The sequence below is a fragment of the Homalodisca vitripennis genome, chromosome 3 (genome assembly GCF_021130785.1).
Source record: "Homalodisca vitripennis isolate AUS2020 chromosome 3, UT_GWSS_2.1, whole genome shotgun sequence".
NCBI classification, from domain to species: domain Eukaryota; kingdom Metazoa; phylum Arthropoda; class Insecta; order Hemiptera; family Cicadellidae; genus Homalodisca; species Homalodisca vitripennis.
Window position 1 is genome coordinate 45,657,839 of NC_060209.1, and position 22,885 is coordinate 45,680,723.

General features: G+C 33.2%; 1 protein-coding gene across 3 annotated transcripts in view; it reads right to left on the reverse strand.

The window, feature by feature from the left end:
• Positions 1 to 22,885, reverse strand: part of LOC124356857 (nidogen) — a 71,442-nt gene that overhangs the window by 35,372 nt on the left and 13,185 nt on the right. For all 3 annotated transcript variants that reach the window (XM_046808119.1, XM_046808122.1, XM_046808120.1), the window contains exons 2-4: positions 8,428 to 8,709; positions 5,348 to 5,556; positions 1,036 to 1,136 (exon numbers count right to left, since the gene is read on the reverse strand). In XM_046808119.1, coding sequence (XP_046664075.1) covers positions 1,036 to 1,136; positions 5,348 to 5,556; positions 8,428 to 8,709 — 592 coding nt within the window. The remainder of the gene's footprint in view (positions 1 to 1,035; positions 1,137 to 5,347; positions 5,557 to 8,427; positions 8,710 to 22,885) is intronic.

A 22,885-nucleotide genomic window follows, 5' to 3' on the forward strand; every position in this document is an offset into this window, starting at 1 on the left:
CTGACTGATCCATAGATGCAAATTCTAACGTACTTCTAGAAGTGCTGAAAACTTGAAATTTGAAACGCAGGTAGTTTTTGCAATATAACCCAGTTTTTGTAAAAGTCTGAAAACTGGGAATTTTTACTTGAAAAATACTCTAAAAAATTCGAGAAATTCATACATTTTTCACCCTTACAGATATTTTTTAGAAGCCAGATAGCGGGCGAACCGTTAGATCTAACTCGAATCTGACAAGAATTGTTAGTCAGAAATGAAGTGAACTACAAAAAAGTTCCAATGACTTTTTGTCTCATCTCCTATGGTTAGGTGACAACACGCTTGAATATTTGACATTCCAGAGATTTTTTGTTTAATCTAATGATTTGAGGTTGATAACGGCCGAACGGTTGGTCGTAACTCAAATCACAATTTAGTGTATGCTGAAACAAGACTGTTTAATTCTCTTCCAATCGAATTCAAACAAATTAATGAAAGGAATAAATTTAATAAGAAAACTGCATTGCTGGCTCGTGTCAAAATCTGTCTACACAATCAATTGAGTTATTGGATTTTGCAAATGCATGATGACATTTTCCATTACTAGTACTTTATTTTGTAAATGATGCCCGTCCTGAACTTGTTGCTCTTGAATACATTAATCTGTATTCTGTACAACTAAATAAACTCCAACCAGTGCAGCAACGCTTTTCCACAAGTTGAATTGACAGATTTGCTCCTCAAAAACACAAATTATGTTTATACGACAGAATTATATGTTAAACTCACATAAAAAATATTATATATACAAAAATGAATAAAATAAAGAAATTCAAGTAGTATATATGCCAATCAAGTATGCCAGGAACTCTCATTGCATGTTTGTGAAAACTCATACAAAATGTACTACTAAGGAATCCATTTATTTTTATAACTAACATACATTAATGTACTGACTTATTTTTCTGATTATACTCAAGTACAACACAAATTTAATTTATACAAAGTTAAAACTGTATTGAAATGAATGTCATAAATATAAGTGTAAAAGCTTACCACTCTCTCCGTTGTCAGCTTGAGGAGGCTCCACGTTACCGGAGGATCCTGTGTTTCCCACCCTGAATAACCACACCCCTGGCTCGTCAGTGTTACTCCACCTACAGAACATCATAGAGGCTAGCAAAATTGACCTTAACAAAAAATCTCTGTTCCAATTAAAAGTTAATATAGTTATTATCAAGTAGGTTTTAAACATTTATTTTTGTACTGAACATGGCTGGGCAATGCGGGGTAAAAATAATTCAATTCAAAAATTCAAATGAACACTAATGTGGTACTTTTTTGCTACCAAAGAAAGTTCCCTGGCAACTTTGGGATTCTAAAGTTTACAGTAACCAGCAGGGCCGCATTTACAAATTCGGCGCCCCTAGGCCTACAGACCAAAAAGCGCCCCCCCCCCCCAGAGGACTCTGATTACGCTGACGTAGAAATCCAGTAAACTTCTTAATTACGTAATTTTGATGAAAGATAATTACAATAGTATATATATATATATATCCAATTAAAGGAACAATTGATTGTAATTCAAATAATATAATATATCAGCTAAATTGTAATTTTTGTAATAAACAATATATCGGCCAAACCTCTAACCCTCATCGTATCAGAATGACAGGTCACCGTTACAGTATTGTTCATGGAGATGACAAGCCCCTCGCTGTACATTCCAGAGAACATAATCAGGACAAAATTGAAAAATGTTACAAATTAAAAGGCATCAATAATGTTCCATTGCATGCCAACGAAAATGTAAATAGGTTTAATTTGAGAAGGAGCGAAACTGCTCATCAACTTGTTTTAAGGTCAAATATTCCTTTAGGTTTGAACATTCGTTAATTTCTTAAATTTTTTACTCTCTGGTATTTGTGATGAAACATCAGCTGTGAGGTATTTTTCGCCTGTTTATTATTCTATTTCAGTTCATTTTCTTGTTTGTATTTAGTTAGTTTCATTATTTAATTTTGTAAATATTTATACACTGTTATCTGAAGAAGTATGCTGACATACGAAAATTTATAAAAAGAGTTTACCAATATTTGGTTTTTTATTTCTACATGAAGAGAATACATATTGATATATATATATATATATATATATATATATATATATATATATTATATATATAGGAGTGTTTTGAATAAATAAAAGCAATGAACCAATGAATGAGTCAACGTCGCACCCCGGACCTAGTTGACCTTGGCACCCCGCCGAGCGCCAACACCACCCGCCGCCGCAACTTTTTTCTTTTGTGTACTTTAAAATTTATGCGCCCCCTAAAATTTTGCGCCCTAGGCCTGGGCCTAGTGGGCCTATAGGGAAATGCGGCACTGGTAACCAGACTATAACAAGCGGTTTAAATTAATATCCAAACTGTAAAGCCACCACAACCGTCATAAATCACTGAATTTAGTTTCTTGGTTGATCTTTTTTTAGTGGCTTTATAGAATCAACATTATAGTGGTATTCAACATAATTTTATTTACTTACTGTTACAGATAACATTTCTTGTCCACACACATTAGATGTTTTGTTGTAATAGTTAAATAATGAAAATCTCAAGAAAATAGAAGATTTGTTAGTTTATAAAAAAATACTAGTATTAGCCTAGTTAGATATCTTGTAAAATCAAACATACGAAAGAAGTGCTTTTTTGCAAAAGCTTTGTTTGCATTAAATTTCTCCAGACTGAATCACATTGTGTCCAATAATATTATAGCATTAACTATGAAAAAAGTTACTTAGTTTTAGTTTAATATAATCACATTTAAAAATTCTAACATGTCAACATTCTTTGGAGAACAACTTGAAGATTTCTCTTTTGACTAAAAATAGTAATATGTTTTATCACATGGCATGGTATATGCATGCTAAATATGCTTTATCACATATACTTAATTACTGCTGATACAAACTAAGCAAAATAGATAGAAAAGTGTAAGTGCTTAAATAATTTGATTCTAGGATAAAATGTGTGAATTGACACTGATTTTCATTTTGCATGTGCCATGTTGGCATATGAAATGTAATAAATATATGTAAATTCTTAAATAAATAAACATTTTTTGAACTTGAACTTGATAAAACATCTCTTTTGTGTGTATAAACACATACTAAAAATTAAGCAACACATGTCAATCTCCATGAATCCAATATATACATTCTATTATAATTTGATTCTATCATATTTTCTAATAATACTACCACTTAGTTTATTTTTCACACCTCATCTTACCTGTAGATGTAAAATAGTCATGTATGTCACAATAAAAACAATAACTCTAAGAATGTCACAGTCCTGAATATTGTGTTATCACTTTCACATTATATCAGTAAATCTCATGAAGGCATTTAACAGAGATACAGTTTATGCTGTTGCCAACATTTTTGCAAATTTAGGGATGCCAAACCTTTTTTGAAAGTGCGTATCAGATACACAGCATATGAGAGGTCAGTAGTATATTGTACGGGTAATCTATTATTGTTGATGCTGTTTTTTTTGTTGAGTTGTATTTCCAGAGGTGCCTCTAAATTTTTTTCGGAAATTCTAGATTGTAGTGGCATAGCATGGACTCGCTCATAATTTGAGAATACAATGTATTGTGTCTTATACTGCTGATACTGTTAAGAAGATCAAGATATTTACAGATCCTACAATCTCTTATTACAGTTACAGTTGCACAAGTCACCATATCCAGATATTACAGCAGCTTATTTCTCTGAGTGAAGTGAGAAGTGTATGATACGGTCTGTTAAAGAGATGATCTCAATGTAACTGAGTAGTTTTCTTGCATTGAGTGATTCACACAGCATGAACAACTAAATGTAATTGATGGGATTGGTTCTGTCTATAAAGTAAAGTGTTATTTTATTTTAGTTCACATCTTATAGCGAATCATTATTTAACATTGTTATTTATATAATATTAAATTGAATGAAAAATAATTGCACACAACGAAATAATAAATGGCATGTTTGAGAGAAGATAATGAAGACAAGGAAGGCAGCATCATTGGTTCCGATGTATGCAGTGAAGATAACATCTTCTGAATGCATTGACACCACTGTAACAAATCAATCTACTTCTCAACACACAGAGTTAGCCAGTTATAGCAACTTTGCCATTAGACAAAAAAGTTTATTTATTACATCTGGCATGATGGTTTCTACTAAATAGATCCCACATCTAGTCCGTACAGGCACTACGATATCCACTGCATCACATATTTCAGGGCTGTCCAGGAATGCATTGTTTACGAATAAACACATTGCCAACTCAATGCCTTTTCTGTAGATCCTGAAGATTGAATTCAGATTGGAGTGATATCTTTGTAAGACATATTGAACACCACCTCCAGGAGGGGTCAATTCTGGGTGACTTATACCCGCCAGTGGAACCTATACCAGGTATAATAAAAACTAACCTAGTGGATGTCCATAAGTGGCATATAACTAACCGCAAATGTCAAAATAACAGCATAAAAAGTGGTACACTAGTTGGCTGCGAAGGATGGGGCTCCAGTTATGTTGAAGAATTTTAAGGCCTAAACATGAAGAGATATGGCTTCCCCTTCCTGCTTTGACTGGAAGAGGCTGGAACAGAGGTAGCCCTCCCTTCTTCCAGAGTGACATGAATGAGATTGTCCTTGTTATCCCTCCTCGGTCAGGAGGGAGATTCTACCCCTAATCTTACCACAAAGGTCCTATCAGGACTAAGCGCAATGAGGGGTTTTCTCATCTTGGTCTATGTGAAAAATCAAATTCTAACATTAAAAAACATTCAGTGAATGCATTTAAGCTAATTATTTTGACCAAAAAAGTAAGATGACCAAAATATCTAGCATATTTAAGGAATTGCACTACAGGAATCTGTGCTAAAGCACTATCCAAATTTTGAATGTCTGTAGATGAAGTTCTATATTTATATCACATCATAGCTGCTTAGGGAACTCATTACTATTCTTTCATCGTCATTATTGTTCTTTGAGGCAGCCATACTGAAGATGGAACAAGAACACCACTGGTTTGATGAGTAGAATGGACTAAGGTAGTTTTACCTACATCTTACATGTGGTAGTTGTGTAAAGTAAAAAGGGTGAGTATTGTCGATAGCAGGACACTTCCCATTATACCTTGATCCTATCCTGTTTCCATCCCATACTACAATTTTACCTGCACATTGTTGACATTGTGGAAATAACATTTTGAATTAATAATTCAAGGTGTTTCTGGAGATATGGAGCTGCACTAAAGGTTCTAGAAATCTCCCAAATGATATAAAAGAAAAATAAGCACAAGACTATAAATATACCTGTCAAGGTTCTGTATCTGATCAGTGCCACTGCCCCTGAGAGTGTAGAGGCGACCATCCTCTGCCACAAAACCCGCCTGAGCCCTGGCATCTGGCAGTCTGTCAGATGAACCTCGACCCTGGACCCACTGTACTCCACCTGGCCGATACAGCAATTCCACAAATGACTCGGATCCATCACTGCCTATCACGGCCTGGAATGTATTTACCTACAGGAAACATAAAAAAGTCAGTATTTTCAGGTTTAAAAAATATGATACGAAATAAGCTGTTTTTAACTTATACTGAGTTAAAAAAAGGTTTGTTTTTTCTAAAATAAATTTACCAAAAGATTGATTTTACATGAATTATAAAAAAAGCATTGGAAAAGAACAAGAACGTAGCCAGCAAAAAATGTTCGGGGGTCCAGATAACTGATATTTTCCCATAGTGGACAGAGAGTAATGCCCAATTTTATTCCTTAAAAAGTTCTTGACCCGTTTCTTTGTTGAGAACAATCTTTCAACAGCACATGTCAGTAATACTGAAGTATTTAAATAATAAGAATCGTTTACTAAAAAAGTAATTGAAAAGTTGAAAATTTGGGAGGGAAATCCAGACCTCTTGGACCCCTACAAGGGGGTAATAATAACAAGCCACCGACCCAAATATTGTCCCGACCCAAATATTGTCCCTCGCTGGCTATGTCCTTGGGAAAGAGAAAAGAACATAAGATTATTTTATAATGTACTGATCTAAAACTGTAAAATTAATAACTTTACTCTTTTGATCATTATTTACTATCATATATTTAAAGTAATGATTTTGATCTTCTGACATCGTATAAGTATTTTATGTATCAATTTCATTATTTTTATTAGAACCATGTGTATCTTCGGTGTTGGGTATCTTGGATCTAGCACCTGAAGATTCCCAGTAACCCTAAAGTCAACACAAATTGTGATCTGACCCTTAGGCTTAGGTATGACAACATGGGTGTTCCCCACTGAGAATAGTCTATTTTTCTATGATACCTTCTGTCTTCAATTTGTCTAGTTCAGCGTCAACTACTTCTCTAAGTGAATAAGGGCCAAGTCGATGCTTATGAAACACTGGTTTTTTCATCTTGACTAGTTTAAGAGAAACAACATGACCAATATGTTTATTAAAATCGTATGTTTCATTCAATTTAATGTTGTTGCGTTTTTAAATCTGTTTTTCTAAAGATTCAAGAATATAGAATGAATTCTTGATCTCTTTGTTCCAATGTTTAACTAATTAATTAAGCACATTATAATTCATATCAAAAAAGCTCATACTGTAAACACAGCCCAGTAATAGTGATGGTTATCTGTGGTTACCTATAACATTCATCAATATGCAACTGTTCTTGAAAACTGATAGAATTAATTTACTGTGTTCATAAACATAGCTTTTTTTTAGCTTTGTGATCAATAAACGAATTCTATATTTTATGGTATAGGCCAGGGGACACCAATTACTTTTATTAAGAGTCCTTTTTTAAAAATAACATAACCGCAATGGGATATAAAATACTCCCTATAAGCTTAATAACTGAAATAATAAACTAATTTTACTATTTAAATATTTGTAGGTACAATATCAATGAATAAATGAAACAAATGGGTTTTGGAACATTATTTTACTAAATAATAAACAAACTTTATAAACAAAAGGAAGTACCATGGGGGTTTTTACAGTATTAATGAGAAAAATTACATAATCTGTAAAGTTCTGGGCCAAACATGTTATCACTTTGATATTTTTTCCAAGCCAATCTTTAAGGCCTGGTTTTTTGCTTTTTGAATTTGGTGCTTTTTCAACTTTAAAATTATGATATAGGGCCTACATAAACATAGATTATACTGCTACCTATTGAATGGGACTGTACAGATAGATGACCATACTATTTTAAGACTACTCCCCTATCAACCCCCACTTAATTCTATCCTGCTGGTATAAGTTGAGAAAATTGTAGAAGAGAAAATATCCAGCATGGTCGAGGATCATTATTCTTACTCTGACAGTGGGGACATGAGCGGAAGCGAAGAACTTGGAATCAAAATTGGAATATCATAAGTGTTTTCCAATTATTTTCAATGGAATAATATTTTTGTTTTAAAAATTTTGAACATTTAATGTTTTCCGTGATTCTGCACTTTAAAACAGTTACTATAGATTATAAATGATTTATTTGTTGATTATAAATAATGCCTAATTTACAGAGTTGTAAATATTGTTAGGAGAAAAAAGTGGTACGAAAACAATATTAATAATAAAAGACGGTTTTGATCTCAAGTAAATTTATATATAAAAAAATGATTTCTGGTAGTTCAGTTCTTTTAAATAAATTACAGCGCGTAGGTGAGGTCAATGTTTCGTGAATGGGCGTACAGGACCAGCCGCGCAAACGCTGACGACCTGCGCTCTGCGCTTCGCACCGATCCTTTGGCGAATCGACGACGGTAGGAAAGAAAAAGCGCGGGAAAAATCAAATAACGTACTCAAGTACATATGTAAAATATTTGGAATTGGTAACACAAGGTCCGTACAAATAAGGTTGGCGGTTCAGATGCGGATTGCGATCTGCCATTTGGTAACCCCCGGTACAGGCCATTTAGTTATTTATAAATATAAAATCTAACATCTTACAATACAAATGATTAAGAAGATGGATCTGAAGAAATTAAACCTGCAATGCTTTTGGGTTTATAATTAATTAGTAGAAAATAATCTAGAAAATATCTAGAATAAGTACTATTCTCAGAAAAAAAGTATAGGTACCGAGTTTGAAAGTTAACCGCAACTTAACTACGTAGTAGAGTTGTAATAACGGGAGTAATATTACAATTTAGATTTGTCATTAAGATTTACAATCCAATTTTAAAAATCAATAAAATATAAATATAATGCAGGATGAGTAAATATCCATAAAGTAGTAAAAAACAATGATACATTACTCAGTATTGAAGATATTCAATTTGCTAATATTGAAATTATATTCTTTTACATCCTCCTCATCACCTGAAAAATAATACAAATTTCCTTTGCTTCTGTGTTGAATGTTATGTTTGTCTCACCTTATCAGTACCTGAAGGAAAGTAGCCGACTTCTAACCAAGATGCGATGAAGAGACTCTTGGCAGTAAACGGAGCCTGAAGGTTGGGGTAGAAGTGTTGCACCCTGTGGTTGAACCGCTTGAGTAAGTCTGGATCCTGCGTCTCACGGTAGTAGATATGCCCGTGACCACTAGTGTCCACGTTGGCGTACAAAGGCGCGATGATAGGGTAGTTGAGTGGAAACTGAATGCTGAAGAACATTGGGATCTCCGTCAGAAATGACAGCAGCCCATTGCTATTCACCTACGCAAACAGATCATGAGGATATTACAGTTAACTATAATATTGAGTTGAAGAAAGACCTTCATAAATGAGATTATTGAAGCAAATATACTTTAACCAGAGGTATATGAATATTTAAAACAAAAATTGAATACCTGATATCTCAATTAGTATTATCAGTATACCTGTTTTAGAATCAACTGACTCTAATGCAACTACTTTATCAGTGAAAATATGCTTTCTGAGATAGTTTATGGGAGTGCACTACTATATAACTTTAAAATAATACAAAGCAGGATTGTGTCAGACCATATGTCACGTAACACGCTTTGTTCAGTTTCATTACAAATATTAAGCCTCTAGCCAATTTTTTTCTTACAATATCTTGCGCAAAACAGACAGAAGAATGCGTCAGCCCCTTGAAGGATAGCAAAATATGTAAAATTTCAAGTCTATAGTTCAATCCATTCTTGAGACATTCTATGGAAAGTTGAGCTCCGCTAATGCCACATCCTATGGGAGACATGCAACATCATCCAAATCGATCTTTCCTGCATAGCAATGAAGCTTCATGCTAAAGAATTCAAGGCTATAGATCAATTCGTGCATGATGTATCCATTGAGTGATAAGAGTTCGCTACGCTAACGCTCAGATACAGCAAATGGGCAGACACGAATCATACTCGAACGCCATCTTGCCAAAATGTAACTGAAACTTCTGCAAAATGTAAAGTTTGGATCTCATTTAGTCCTCAAGATATTTTGTGGAAGAGAGAAAGGAGAGCAATTTTGCCCAACCCTTCAGTGTTACACTCCACTAACGTTCAGCCAATGATAGTATGCCAGTAGAACTGAAATAATATCAGATATTGTGGTTGGAAGTTGTAAGGTGGACCTGTATCTGGAATATAGAGCTCGTAGCATAATTTACGCTAAAATCTGCAGTGCATTACATTTAAAGACAAATTCATAGTTAACAATTATTTAAATGCTTAATTTTTGTTTCGAATAAAATATCCATAATATCCACTATGGTGGGAAGGAATTATTCAAGGTGAATGTTGAATTTAGCTCCAGTTCACCTTCCCCTTAGTCCAGCGTCTGAAATATGACGCTGTCACAGACTTGACTCCTGGAATCTGAGAGTCATAATTGTCTAAATAGATCCAAAAAAGCCGGAAACGAAGAAACTCTAAATGAAATCTGCACATAGTTTTGATATAAAAAAACCTAGACTACAAAATATAACGTAATCTAGGTGAAGAGATATTCTTATTGTCTCATCAGGTGCACAATTGAGTGCACTTAGCATGTATTAGACCACGATCTCTAAGTACGACGAAGCAACCGAGTTTTCCACACATATCGTAGTTATGATGGGGAGGGATTCAATGTGAATATTTAGCTCTAGTTCACATTCTTCTTAGTGGAGCATTTGAAGTCTGTGATTGAAGTTAGATTCCAAATGCTGCACTAAGAGGAAGTTGAACAGTAGCTAAATTCAACATTCACAAAACATCCATATAAAAATACATATAGAGGAATGGAGTGCCAATTATGGAGTGAAAATTAATATATTTCTATTCAGTTAATTCTCTCCTGATTTCGTTGTCTATCTTTCATTTTAAAAATTATTGCTATTTATTCTCATCCCTGTTTATATAGTCGGAATTTAATTTTCTTACTGTTACTAAGCGAATCTGTCATTAGACGTAAAAAAGTATTAAGGGCAACTGAAACCACACACGTCTGCAATTATATCACAATAGAGTAAATCAACGATACAACATACCGTGATGAAAGGGTACTTCATGACAACATACAGTCGAATCTCGTATATTTATTATTATTATTAAGAGAAGCGCGATATCGGGGGTCAGCCAGCAGAGTTCTTTGTACGGCACACTTAAGTCAGGCACGAGCCAATATAAATAGACAGCATGTAAGCCGTCGGAAAATTGTGCCTTAGTCGAATACTGTGCTATTGTTATGTTATGTAAATTTAACTTGATTAACAAAATATTCGTGCTATTTTTAATTCGTTGTAAAAGCAATTATGTGACAAAAAGTCCATTTAAGAGACAGTAAAATGTAAATTTTAGTATCGGATTTATGGAATACGAGGAAACCTGGTTAATGGGAAGCATAGATTTAGCTGTACCTACGTTCAATACGATAAATATCACTCGATTGGTAAGGACATTATTAGTATGAGAGGCTAAGAGATACCTAGCCTAACCTAACCTAGGTTAGATTAGGTATCTCCTAGCCTATCATCTTTGTTTACGACTTGAGCGCTGCGGTGAGTGAATCCTTAATTGTAATATTTCAGTATGAGATTATAGCTTACTAATAAATATTTAATTCTATCAATATACCCACTTTTATATTGAATATGTTCTAACCTTGCTAAATTACGGAAGAAAAGTTTTATTACGCATAAAGTTCTTAGGGCAAAGTTAAATTCTGATCTTTTGTACACATCTTAGCTCAAAAGTCCCTACTTTCCATATTTCGGTGATCCTTGACAACATGTAACGAGATGTTGTAACATGATTTATAAGTGGTTAGAAGTAAATAATCATGCAAATAAAAATTATTACAAGACTACTCTTACAGCACAAACTAAATTATACATTTACAATAGATATATCTCTTTGCATTATTGATTAATTTGATTTTTATTATAGAGCAATTCACTGATATATGAATTAATAGAAATACTGTTAAAGCATTTCTTATATTCTTATCAGCACAAATGTTGTGCAAAGAAGAGTAGAACAAATGTTATATGAGGGCAACAAATAGAATGCTTTGGAAACACTGGTCATTCTAAGGTAGTAATGTATTTCTGGGAAAGTAAAGAATATCAATAAAAATGTTAAATCTTCTAGGTTAGACCTATACTGTTCAAGATTGATATTCCCGGTTAGTGTAGTCATAGGACCTTTGCACATTACACGATTCTTCCCGCCCGGAGAAAACGCGGATGGTTTTAAATCGTGGTCTGTTGATATTCCTCAGCACGATTCTGCCCGTTCGGAGAAAACGCGGACGGTTTTAAATCGTGGTCTGTTGATATTCCTCAGCACGATTCTGCCCGTCCGGAGAAAACGCGGACGGTTTTAAATCGTGGTCTGTTGATATTCCTCAGCACGATTCTGCCCGTCCGGGGAAAACGCGGACGGTTTTAAATCGTGGTCTGTTGATATTCCTCAGCACGATTCCGCCCGGACGGGGAAAATTTAATCAAACAAATCGAAAACAACTCTTATGCGGTCTTGTTAATATGGGTCATGAGCAAGTTATAGCATTATGGCTACTACTGTATCATCGGAAAAGAAAAAAGGGGCAATCGGCTCTGGGTTCCTCTAATCGTGATATTAGGCTTATCAGAGGCGTGAGGAAGTCGGGACCTTTTACGTATTACTTAAAGACCTGAGAAATGACGACCGAAAGTTAAAAAAAAGTCGTATGTCAGTTGTTCCTTTTGATGAATTGCACTGTAGAATATTTACTAAACAATATATTAACTTTGTTCAGTAAATAGTACATATAAAATGAATTTTTCTGTCTCGCTCATGCTTTTAAATTCTGGGTTGAGTACATATCTTAAGCTTTGTCCTATAACACAGCTTTATACAAATTTCCCGTCAATTCCTTCCATAACATTTATATAATCCACTGAAACGCACAAACTGAAAGACACCGCCAAAGCGCAACCTAAAATCAGACTGAATGCTCACTGCAAGTTACAGCGCCCGGATTACTAAAATCGTCTAGCGTGAAAGCGTGCATTTGGTCACATAGGCCACTGAGCTGGGAGGACGACACGGCTACTGTGTGTCTCCAGTGGCACTGTACGGTTACAACACGGATACAAATTGTCCCGGTGTTGTAGCCGTACAATCTGAAAAGTCTCCTGCACTTCAACAGTCAACTAAGAAAAATTACCGTCCGGACGGGCAGAATCGTGTAAAGTGCAAAGGGCCTAGGGTGATTACCGCAGTCACCATGCTAAAATCATCTGTTGTTATTAAAACACATAGGTTATTAAGGAGACAGTTTATGTTTTGAAAGAGTAAACGTTTGCGAATCGATAGGACAGTGAAATGTTTCACAGTTGAAGTTATAATTGTCGCTACTACTTGCGTATTACTGTGTCCAAGCAAGCTGAACTTACTTATATCGCTAATTTTTTAGTAATTTGACAGACATAAACCTTTACAGTTAAACACAATTGTTATAAATATGGTTTTAAACGCAACGGCTTTATTAATGAATGCTTCCCATTAAAGCAAAGCAATTCATGATTTTTAAACATTTGCTTGAAATTTGTTTAATACCTTTAGTCATAACTTTTTCAACTGTATACATTCAATAAATAGAATAAATCTGACTTAAGGGGGAGGGGTAGATTTGAGTCCCTTGCCCTTGGAGTTACCAAGGATAGAAAAACATGGTTGTGAGTTATGTGGTTTAACTTATACGTAAAATTTTACATATATAAAGTCTTGCGCCTTTATTTATTGACATGATTGAGACTGAGAAAAATCTAACTGCTTGGCGATTAGACTCTGTTGAAACAACTCATAGGTTATAAACTTTTGGTTTATTATTAGTTTTGATGTTTAAAGTAAAGAATGTCCAAAAAAAAAAAAAAAAAAAAAAAAAACTAAAAACAAGTCAATCGCGTTTATTAAAATAATTTGGTACAATTACAAATTTACCAAGTCAGTTCAAAGATATACTCGTAAATAATATATTTTCAGACCATAATTATTGGACAGCTTACTGATTCGTAAATTGGGTTTATAGTAAGATCGACTGGGAAGAGTATTTTGTATTTCTAGTTTGCGAAAATAAAAACTAACTCAGAAAAGTTCTGTTTCAGATGTGTTTTGTTATGTAACAAACAAGTTTTTGAAAGAACGGGGACGTTATACAAAATTAAATGTTAAATCGACCGTGTTATATTTTTAAAGGAAAAGTCGCGAAGACAGCTTAACTGTTTTTGTGTTCAGACAATAAGAGTTTGCAACGCAGCCAGGGGTTTTGTTTGGTTACGTTTCGTTGCTCCAACTCCACTATTTATCACTGAATATACGCTACACTCTTGTATCATCTAAAAAGGGAAATGTGTTGGTCATAATTAATACTGGGTTGAAACATGAAGGATAAATGTTGGAATACTTTCTATTAATAAGAATGTACTGTTAACATTTGGCTGGAATGGCCTTCCCCACCGCCTGTATACTAGACTATCGTATAATAAGGAAATGCACGAGACTGTAGCTAAATGAAATCCAAACTCGGCGTGTTTTGTATCATAATAAACAATTACTTTCTCAAAATTTACCGTAATTTCATCAGCCAAATTCCTTAAATAACAGAATATGTTCTTTACGATACCATAAATCTAATACACCTTGGTATCATTAAGGTCGTTCTTAAATTAGTATCGTTGTCTATCTGACTGTCTGTGCGATCTCCCGATTCAAAAGTTCTAGAAACTCAAAACTCTTAGTCCGAAAAATCATATTAATTTAGGCCATAAGATCATATAAAATATATATAAAACACAAGTACCCGTTCCGTCCTTTACCTGACTTAACATACTTCGTAGGTAAAATACTTACTTAGGTTAAATATCGTAGTGTAGCGGGCAAGAGATAGCAGGTTATTGTCACTATTGCGCTAGTATGGATATAGAAGTACTTCAGAATATATCCTGTTAAAATCCAAACAGACTATAAAAACCTAAAAACTCAATACAGATGATAAATTTGTCGAAACAACGCAATTTAAAATGAACATAGTAAGTAATTAATCGTATAATTCTATAAATAGGCTACAATTTTACTATTTTTTTTATTAGACATTATATTAGAGTTGCCGTGAACATTACTTTCATGGAATAATATGTCGTGAAAGAAGTAATTTAACAATAAACTTGTAATTTTCTTCAAAATTAACAACAGAACAATAGTTATTTACACTTATTATATTATAATTATTGAGTTAATATTAATCATATTTGTTTAAACTCTAACTTCTTCTTAAACAAAAATAAATGTTTTGAATTTATTATTTTAAGCTAAACTACATATATAAAAAAGGAAACAAAACATTATACAAAGCAACTACAGTTTTGAATAGTATCTTATTTATTGTTTGAGACCTAAATAAGAGGATAGATACAAGTTCTCGGGACGTAGTTTTAATGACATTTAACAATGGATGGGGAATGTCTGAAATTATGTTATGTTCAAATCATCCATAGTTAATACTAAGCTTTAAACAAAGAAGTGAGATGCTATTGTTCAATGAGCAAAATAAAACATAGGATATTATATTGTGAGGTAAAACAAAGACATTTATAAAAAGTAAGAAATGTGTGATCCTTGGATTACGTTAAAAGATATGATAGACTTTTATAATCATAGAGTTTATATAAAACATTAGAAATATCCAAATTTTATACAAAACGAATGGTAGGTACAATACAATTAAGGTGACATCTTTTCGTAAACATTAAAGAATACAACGCATATATTAAAATTAAGGTGAATAGTGACTGATTTAGATGCATCCTCTTGTGTCTATGTTGCACTGAAATATCTATCAGTAACTGTAATATAATTCGTAAATGAAGCACTATAAAAAGTGAGTGACAAGTAAATAATTCATCAGATCGAACAAGGTATTAATGAAGAAACGAAATGCCATAATGACGAAAACAAGTAGTAGTTTAAGAACAAGTCCGGCTACACGTGGACACTACTACGTGAAGAAGGAGGGGGAGGGTCTGCCCGAAATATTACTAGGCGATACTTAACCTAGTAACGTCAAATAAATCCGCTTAGAATACTCAAAGACTGTAAAACAGAGCAGCAGACCTAGTTCCAGTATGTTTGAATCGAATCAGACCTGATTCTGTCTGAAGTTAGTTATTTGTATACAAGGTTCACTCATGTTATTCTTATGACACAGATCTTACATTTTAGTCGAACATATATTTTCAGAATTGTTTCTCATGGTTTTACTACTGAGTGACACTGAAAAGCAGCAACATTTAGTTGTGACAATCTTCTGTTTTGATGAACATTTTTTTTTCATCGAATCTCAGACAGGACATTAATTATTGTAAACGGGCATTTCACTATCACAGAACCATTTGCTTATCGAGCTGCACAGTAGCTTCTGTTCATGCGTATACAAGAACGCCTTGTTTGTTCTTCCGACTCACGTTTGCATTAGTAGTGCCAACGGGAGAAGTAATGAGTGGAACATACAAAGTGGTGGAAATTCTGAGGACTATCAGTCTGTTGAAACTTGCTTCAGATTTAATATCTCGATTTAGTTATCACAAGCTACATACCTGTAGATTCCAGTTCAGAAGCAAGCATTTAAAGTAAAAATAACTTTACATAGACTAATGATTTGCCATATGTAACAAAAAGATACTTTTTGTGTTTATAACACTGTAATTCAGTACCTAACCTAAAACTTGTGCTGCGCTGCTTCACTAACATTTTGATTATTACACGCTTAGGTAGTTCCTGATACAAAAATCACGCCATGTTCGCAAATTCCCGCACAAAAACCTGCAGTTATACCTGTTTTGCAGAAACAAGCGCTAAGTGGTATGAAATCAACGAAGTTTCTAAAGAATATGAATTGCAAATCGTCGAGTTAGACTTTGCCTCAATGTTACGATATTATCGCCACTATCGATATTCTTTCATCGTGCGTGATCAACCAACGTGGAATTTGGTCAGTTCAGAGCGTACATTCGGTTTATATCTCAAATCTCAATAGCTGCGAGGCCCAACATCAGGAGCAAAGTACGATAAGCGGACCGATATACCATTCGACGTTTAATATATCGAATAACAACTATCGATACTTTTCAATCAATAAAAACTATCGATACATTTCAATCAATAACAACGTATCTACTTACTAAATAATAGTAAAGGTATGAAACTAGAATAATACACAACAATATAAACTGCTTGATAGATATAATGGAACTACAAAAACTTAACAAACATAGCGAAAGATAAAACATTTTTGCGAAGTTATTACATAATTTTAGACGCTCTCTTCTACGTAGCATTCAGTCATTTTCAGAAAGTGAATATGAATATATATATATATATATATATATATATATATATATATATATATATAAATCAAATTTGTATAAATGGCAATAGCCTTATTTAATTTTTCAATAAACATTGAATCACAAAATGTACTTGCTCTGCCGGGACTCGAACCCGGATCTCTCACTTGCCGGGTGAATGTGCTACTATTACACCACAGAGCCTTTACTTTCTACGATTCAATTATATTGTATTTTATATATATATATATTAGTTTTAATTTATAATTTAAATATTCAAAAACTGAACCAACGTACTTTACTTTACCCGAAATTAACATTATCGTTGTCCTAAGCAGCCATTAAAATTTTTATATATGGTGCAATAACATCAGAACTGCAAGATCTATGTGAATCAGGTTGTCCTTCCACTCATTTCACATATGAAATTTTTGTGAGGTAATAAATAGTAAGTAGTGTGTGTGCTATAGTCCTTCTATAATTCCTTTCCTCTCATATTATTGTCCTATTCCCGTTTACGTTTTTGGCAATGTAATAACAAAGTTCTTCGCAAACTTTCTGTCTTCCTCTCTCTTTTTCGCGTCGCGATCTATATATTTTTCAGCCCTGTCTGATAAGATTAAGACCCCGTGTGTAACGTGTTTATATTCGGTTTCAATGAAATATACATGAAATTCATGGAGAAGACCAAGTGAAGAAGGATCGTTGTACATGTAGCTGCAATTGGGTTTGAATATCAGTAGGCCTAAGGCGAATAGGTCATGCTGTGTTTATGTAATAGTATTGTAAATACAAACATTTCCACAGAACCCGATCGGTCTGCTCGTTAAAATACAGTTATTGACAGCTATATTACTAACACTCTTCAATTTCTTTTTTCAGTAAAATACGTTACGGTATTTCAGGCACTTCCTTGGAATAGTTGAATACTACCGTTTAAATTACACGGAATTATTTAACATGGTTTAAATTATGATTTCTATTGTTAATGATATAGTCCGTTTTCAAAGTAATATATGCATGTAAGAAATCTATTTGTAGAATCTCTATGATTTTAATTTTCTTCTGTGTCTTTGGGTTAAAAGTAATTGCGAGCTGTCTGTGGCATTAAATCACGTCCAAAAGTAATACATTTTGCATGAACAGTTTCTAGAAAAGGAACACTTCCTGTCCGGAATAAAATGAAAATAAAGTTGAATTCAGTTATAAAGGCTGAGGGATATTTATTTATTTATTTATTTACATACGGTATACACCATTTTACATTGATATAGGTATCATGAAAATACAAGAGACTTGATAAAAACAACTTACATAAATAGTTTATATGCATACATGCTAAAGCAAACAAAAGCAAAAACAAGCAAAACAAGTGCCAAATAACATCAACATCGTGAATAAAAAGAAAAATTACAACAGCAATATAGTTTATAAGCAAGTGCAACATGCAGGTGGATCCGTAAAAAAAACTTAATTAAAGTAGCGTATAAATTATAGAGTTACTTACTATACCACTAAGAAATACATATACATATGAGCAAATTGTATATGTTGGCAGTATGACTAGTAATAAATGTATCCTACTGCAAGCAATTTAGCAATCTTTATACATCTTAATCACATCGGATGTATGGATATTATCTAAACTGCTTAAGTGGTTTGCATATTTAATTCTCAAGGATTAATTTTAGCGTCACCAATCACTCATCACTAACTCCATCATTTGCAGTAAGAAGGCGCACGGCTTGGCTACGAAATCATTACATTACTACAGAATGGTTAATAACTTTGATCTTACCTAAATCTAACGGCAATATATAGTGCGTGTTTGTATTTGTTGAACAAAACTTAATAAATTTGTGGCACATGAGGATTAAACAATTTCTGGCACAATCACCTAAGTAACATAAGTTATATAAATTCCTGAATTGAATCGCTGAAATCAAAGGCTTCCTTCGAATTGCAGGCTACATGAGTAGATTTGATTCTCAGATGTCAACCTCAGACATCAGATGATAAATCTTTTTTTTATTTCTAATTGTTAGCTCTAGACTAATAGGCTTCGGGTACTGGATCTTTAAGTTACCTTGTGCAGATGTAGCCACAGAATGTTGCATCCAACTGCGTTCGGGAGAGTATTGCTCATGGAACTTGGCTCTTTATATGAATATACATTCTAGTAACCCGTCTTACAGACTCTAAGACTAAGATGAGACATTCTTAAGTGATGTGGTTCGTACACTTGGAAAAAAATTGACCATTGGAGATCTATTACAAGCTGAAAATCAAGAGAGCGAAGACGGCTGGCTGCTTCTGTGCAGTAAATGAAAACGCATATATAGGCCTATATATATATATATATATATATATATATATATATATATATATATATATATATATATATATAATCACCGAAATCATTTAGATGTCTTTTGTATGAAAATGATTAATTTTGATGAAAATTATCGGCTCAATGCACAATATTTCTGAAATTTGAGATGATACGCCATAAGTTAATAAACTGTATCTTTAAAGAGAACTAAATTATATAATCACCGAAATCATTTAGATGTTTTTTGTATGAAAATGATTCATTTTGATGAAAATGATCGGCTCAATGCACAATATTTCTGAAATTTGAGATGTCACGCCATAAGTTAATAAACTGTATCTTTAAAGAGAACTAAATTATATAATCACCGAAATCATTTAGATGTTATTTGTATGAAAATGATTCATTTTGATGAAAATGATCGGCTCAATGCACAATATTTCTGAAATTTGAGATGACACGCCATAAGTTAATAAACTGTATCGTTAAAGAGAACTTAAATTGTCACACCTTAATGACGAAAGCAATGTTATATAAAGTTAAATAATGACATAAAGGAAAACCAATCGTAAAATCTCGCAAGCCATAGAGTTTGAATGCCAAACTATCGTCCCAGTTCAGGATCTAATTGAGAGTAGGTCTAAGTGTGCCACATGTAGAGTGAATCATCCAGATTACTATTTCCTCGACGACCTATTCTACTTTGGGAATGGGTTTGTTCTAGTGTAGATGGACTCTACTTCCAGCAGAGTACTTTATCTATTTGCAGAAGTGTATTTATTAGAACATTTTAAGTAATGTATACACCTTAAATATGTAATTGTACGACATGGAATTCTTGAAGTCATAACGCCTGATGGTGGATTTCAGGTTACGAATAACGACGAATTGAACAGGAACTAAACGTTTTTGAAGAATATAGTTCCGGTTAATAACGTTCAAAAAATATTTTAAAAGCTGTGGTGGGTTTGTTGAATTGGAAGTTATAACTACTAAGCAAAACCTCTAGAGGAACTATTATCCGTAAAAAAGATTACTTTGAAAACAACTTCATTGAACCGTGGTTATAGTTCTGCAGAACTTCATATGGACAGAAAATCAGAGTACTTTTCTTGTCCTAATGAAAACTATCGTCTTGATCGACGACAACGATACCAACATAGAGAATAATCAGTAGAAATCGGTCGTTCTTCCCGTTTTGGAACGATTTTCCTTTCATATTTAAACGAGGAAAACAGTGAAAAAGAAAACGCTTCTTAAATTGGTCATACAAATTATTTATAAATCTGGGTTGTAACTACAGATTCAATATGAACTCACTTCACACAAAAAGTAATTTTAAAGTTGTGTTTTTAATCATGTATTTAATTTTTATAACCCTTGTAAATAATTAAAAATTACTTAATTGTTTTAAATTATTTAGCCTTAAATCTTTCAACTCATTAGATTACCAAACCATATCAATAAAGGTGTTTTTAGACATAAATGCAGCCTTGAACTTAGACTTTGTTCCTTATTTAAAGTACACAAATGTGTAAAAAAAGAAAATTGCTCGTTTTACAATGAGTTTGTATAAATTGGACGTGGTATTTTTAGTCTACCAGTATGGATGATTAAAAATATTGAAGAACCGTTCAGAAATCCATAATATAGCACCTTGTTTGGAGACATATTGATTTATAACATGTTCAAATGATTCGTCAAGAAAATTGTATTCGTAAGAATTAAGATTTGACACGATTCTTTAAAAAGCATTTGGTACTGGGGACGCTTGTTTTTAATGCCGTTGATATAATGATCTAAAAATTTACTTATTTTCATATAATCACTAGCTGTTACCCGCGGCTTCGCACGCAATCTTTAGAACCAAAGTCCTTACATTACTTAGTAAAAGCAATTATGATGTAATATGATGGATTTCCTATAAAAATTTTAAAACGTAAATAGGCATCTATATATCTTTATTTATAAGTATACTAGCTGTTACCCGCGGCTTCGCACGCAATGTTTAGATCCGAAGTCCTTATAAAAAGCAATTATGATGGGAATCCTACAAACATTTTAAAACGTAAGTAGGCATACATCAGGTAGATATTATTTAAGTTCATGGTACATAGTATCAGAGTTTAACTTAATTATTATATCATGTTTGGCACGTGTAGGAGCATTTCTGGTTCTAATTTTATTAATTATATACATAACATCACAGCTGAATCTGCCTTGTCATCTCGATCAAGAAAACACAAATCTCGGATCACACAGGTCTCGGAAACTTGCTTCGGTCAAAAAGTGTATATTTCCAGTCCTCGTCATATATTTCAGGTCTAAGATATTTCCAGTACCATAGTAGAGTTTGCATTGTTGTTCTGACGAAGAAAAAGTATACTGTATATACTTACGTAGGACCGAGATGCCTACTTCGGTTAAAAAGTGCCTACTTAAGACCGTTTAAATTCACTTACCTACTATGTCACAGTTTAGCTTGCCATATTGCCTCGATCAAAATATTATATATGTTTGATTATCTAGTTCTCTGAAATCTATTTTGGTCAAAATCGTGTTGACATAGTTGAGTTTGCCTTGTCCTGATGAAGAAAATACACACATAAGTAGGACTGAAAAGCCTATTACGACCTAGGGGAAAGTCCTACCTACTTCTTATATACTTTCGGTATAAGAGGAAAATCCTTATTAAGGTTATGCAACGTTCCAAAATAATCGTTATTAAAGTTTTGAGTACACTTGTTTTTTGGACTGTAGCCAGGGAAAGAATGAATAGTTGAGGCATGTTAGTATTCATTTCTCTGTTTTTCCATTAGCCATTGTTAAAATGTAATATCATAATGTCAAGGAAGCCCACCATTTTAAAGTAACTTATGTGAAAACATTCATAACTTTGTTCACTAAAGTTAGTTTTATAACAGTATATAATGCATTAGATGATTATAATTCGCCACTGGCGCAATCTGGAGTAAAATTTATATATTAATGTTTTATTTACTATCTGCATTACACTACCGATCAAGCACTGTTTACTTATTATTGATAAAATTTAAATGTAAACAGATGTTTCAGAAAGTTTGTCGAGCTATAGCTGTCAATCAGACTGTTTAGTGCCAGTTTAATTTGAATTATGAAACGTAAAAACTACAAATTTTTTCTGAATTCCAAAATATTGAAGGTTAACTTTTCTTAACTTTTTCTTCATAAAAACCTTCCTCGGATGTTCTATGGACATTTTACAAAAAGAATTAACCGAATTGGTCCAGCCGTTCTCGAGATTTGCGCTTACCAACACATTTTGCGATTCATTTTTATTTATAAGAAGAAGATACTTTTTGAAATCTATTTACACGTTGATGACAAAATGGTAATAATTGCCTTTTTATTGATCTACATATTAAAAATATCTAAGCAATAAACAAGATACTGAAGCAGATGACACTCTGTGCATAAAGACCTTGTAATTTCATAAGGTAATTTTATCGCTCTAATAATTACATACAGGATTTACATGATCATGGTTTATAACACTCGGATTAGGGCTCCTGTAGCACGATTTGGTCCCTAATTACATACAATGTTTTTAAGTTCTAAGTATATATATATATATATATATATATATATATATATATATATATATGTGTGTGTGTATTCTAAGTAGTGTATTGTAAGTAGTTTGGAGGGGGGGTGTCTGTTGCAACACACTCACCCAGCAAGTGAGAGATCTAGGT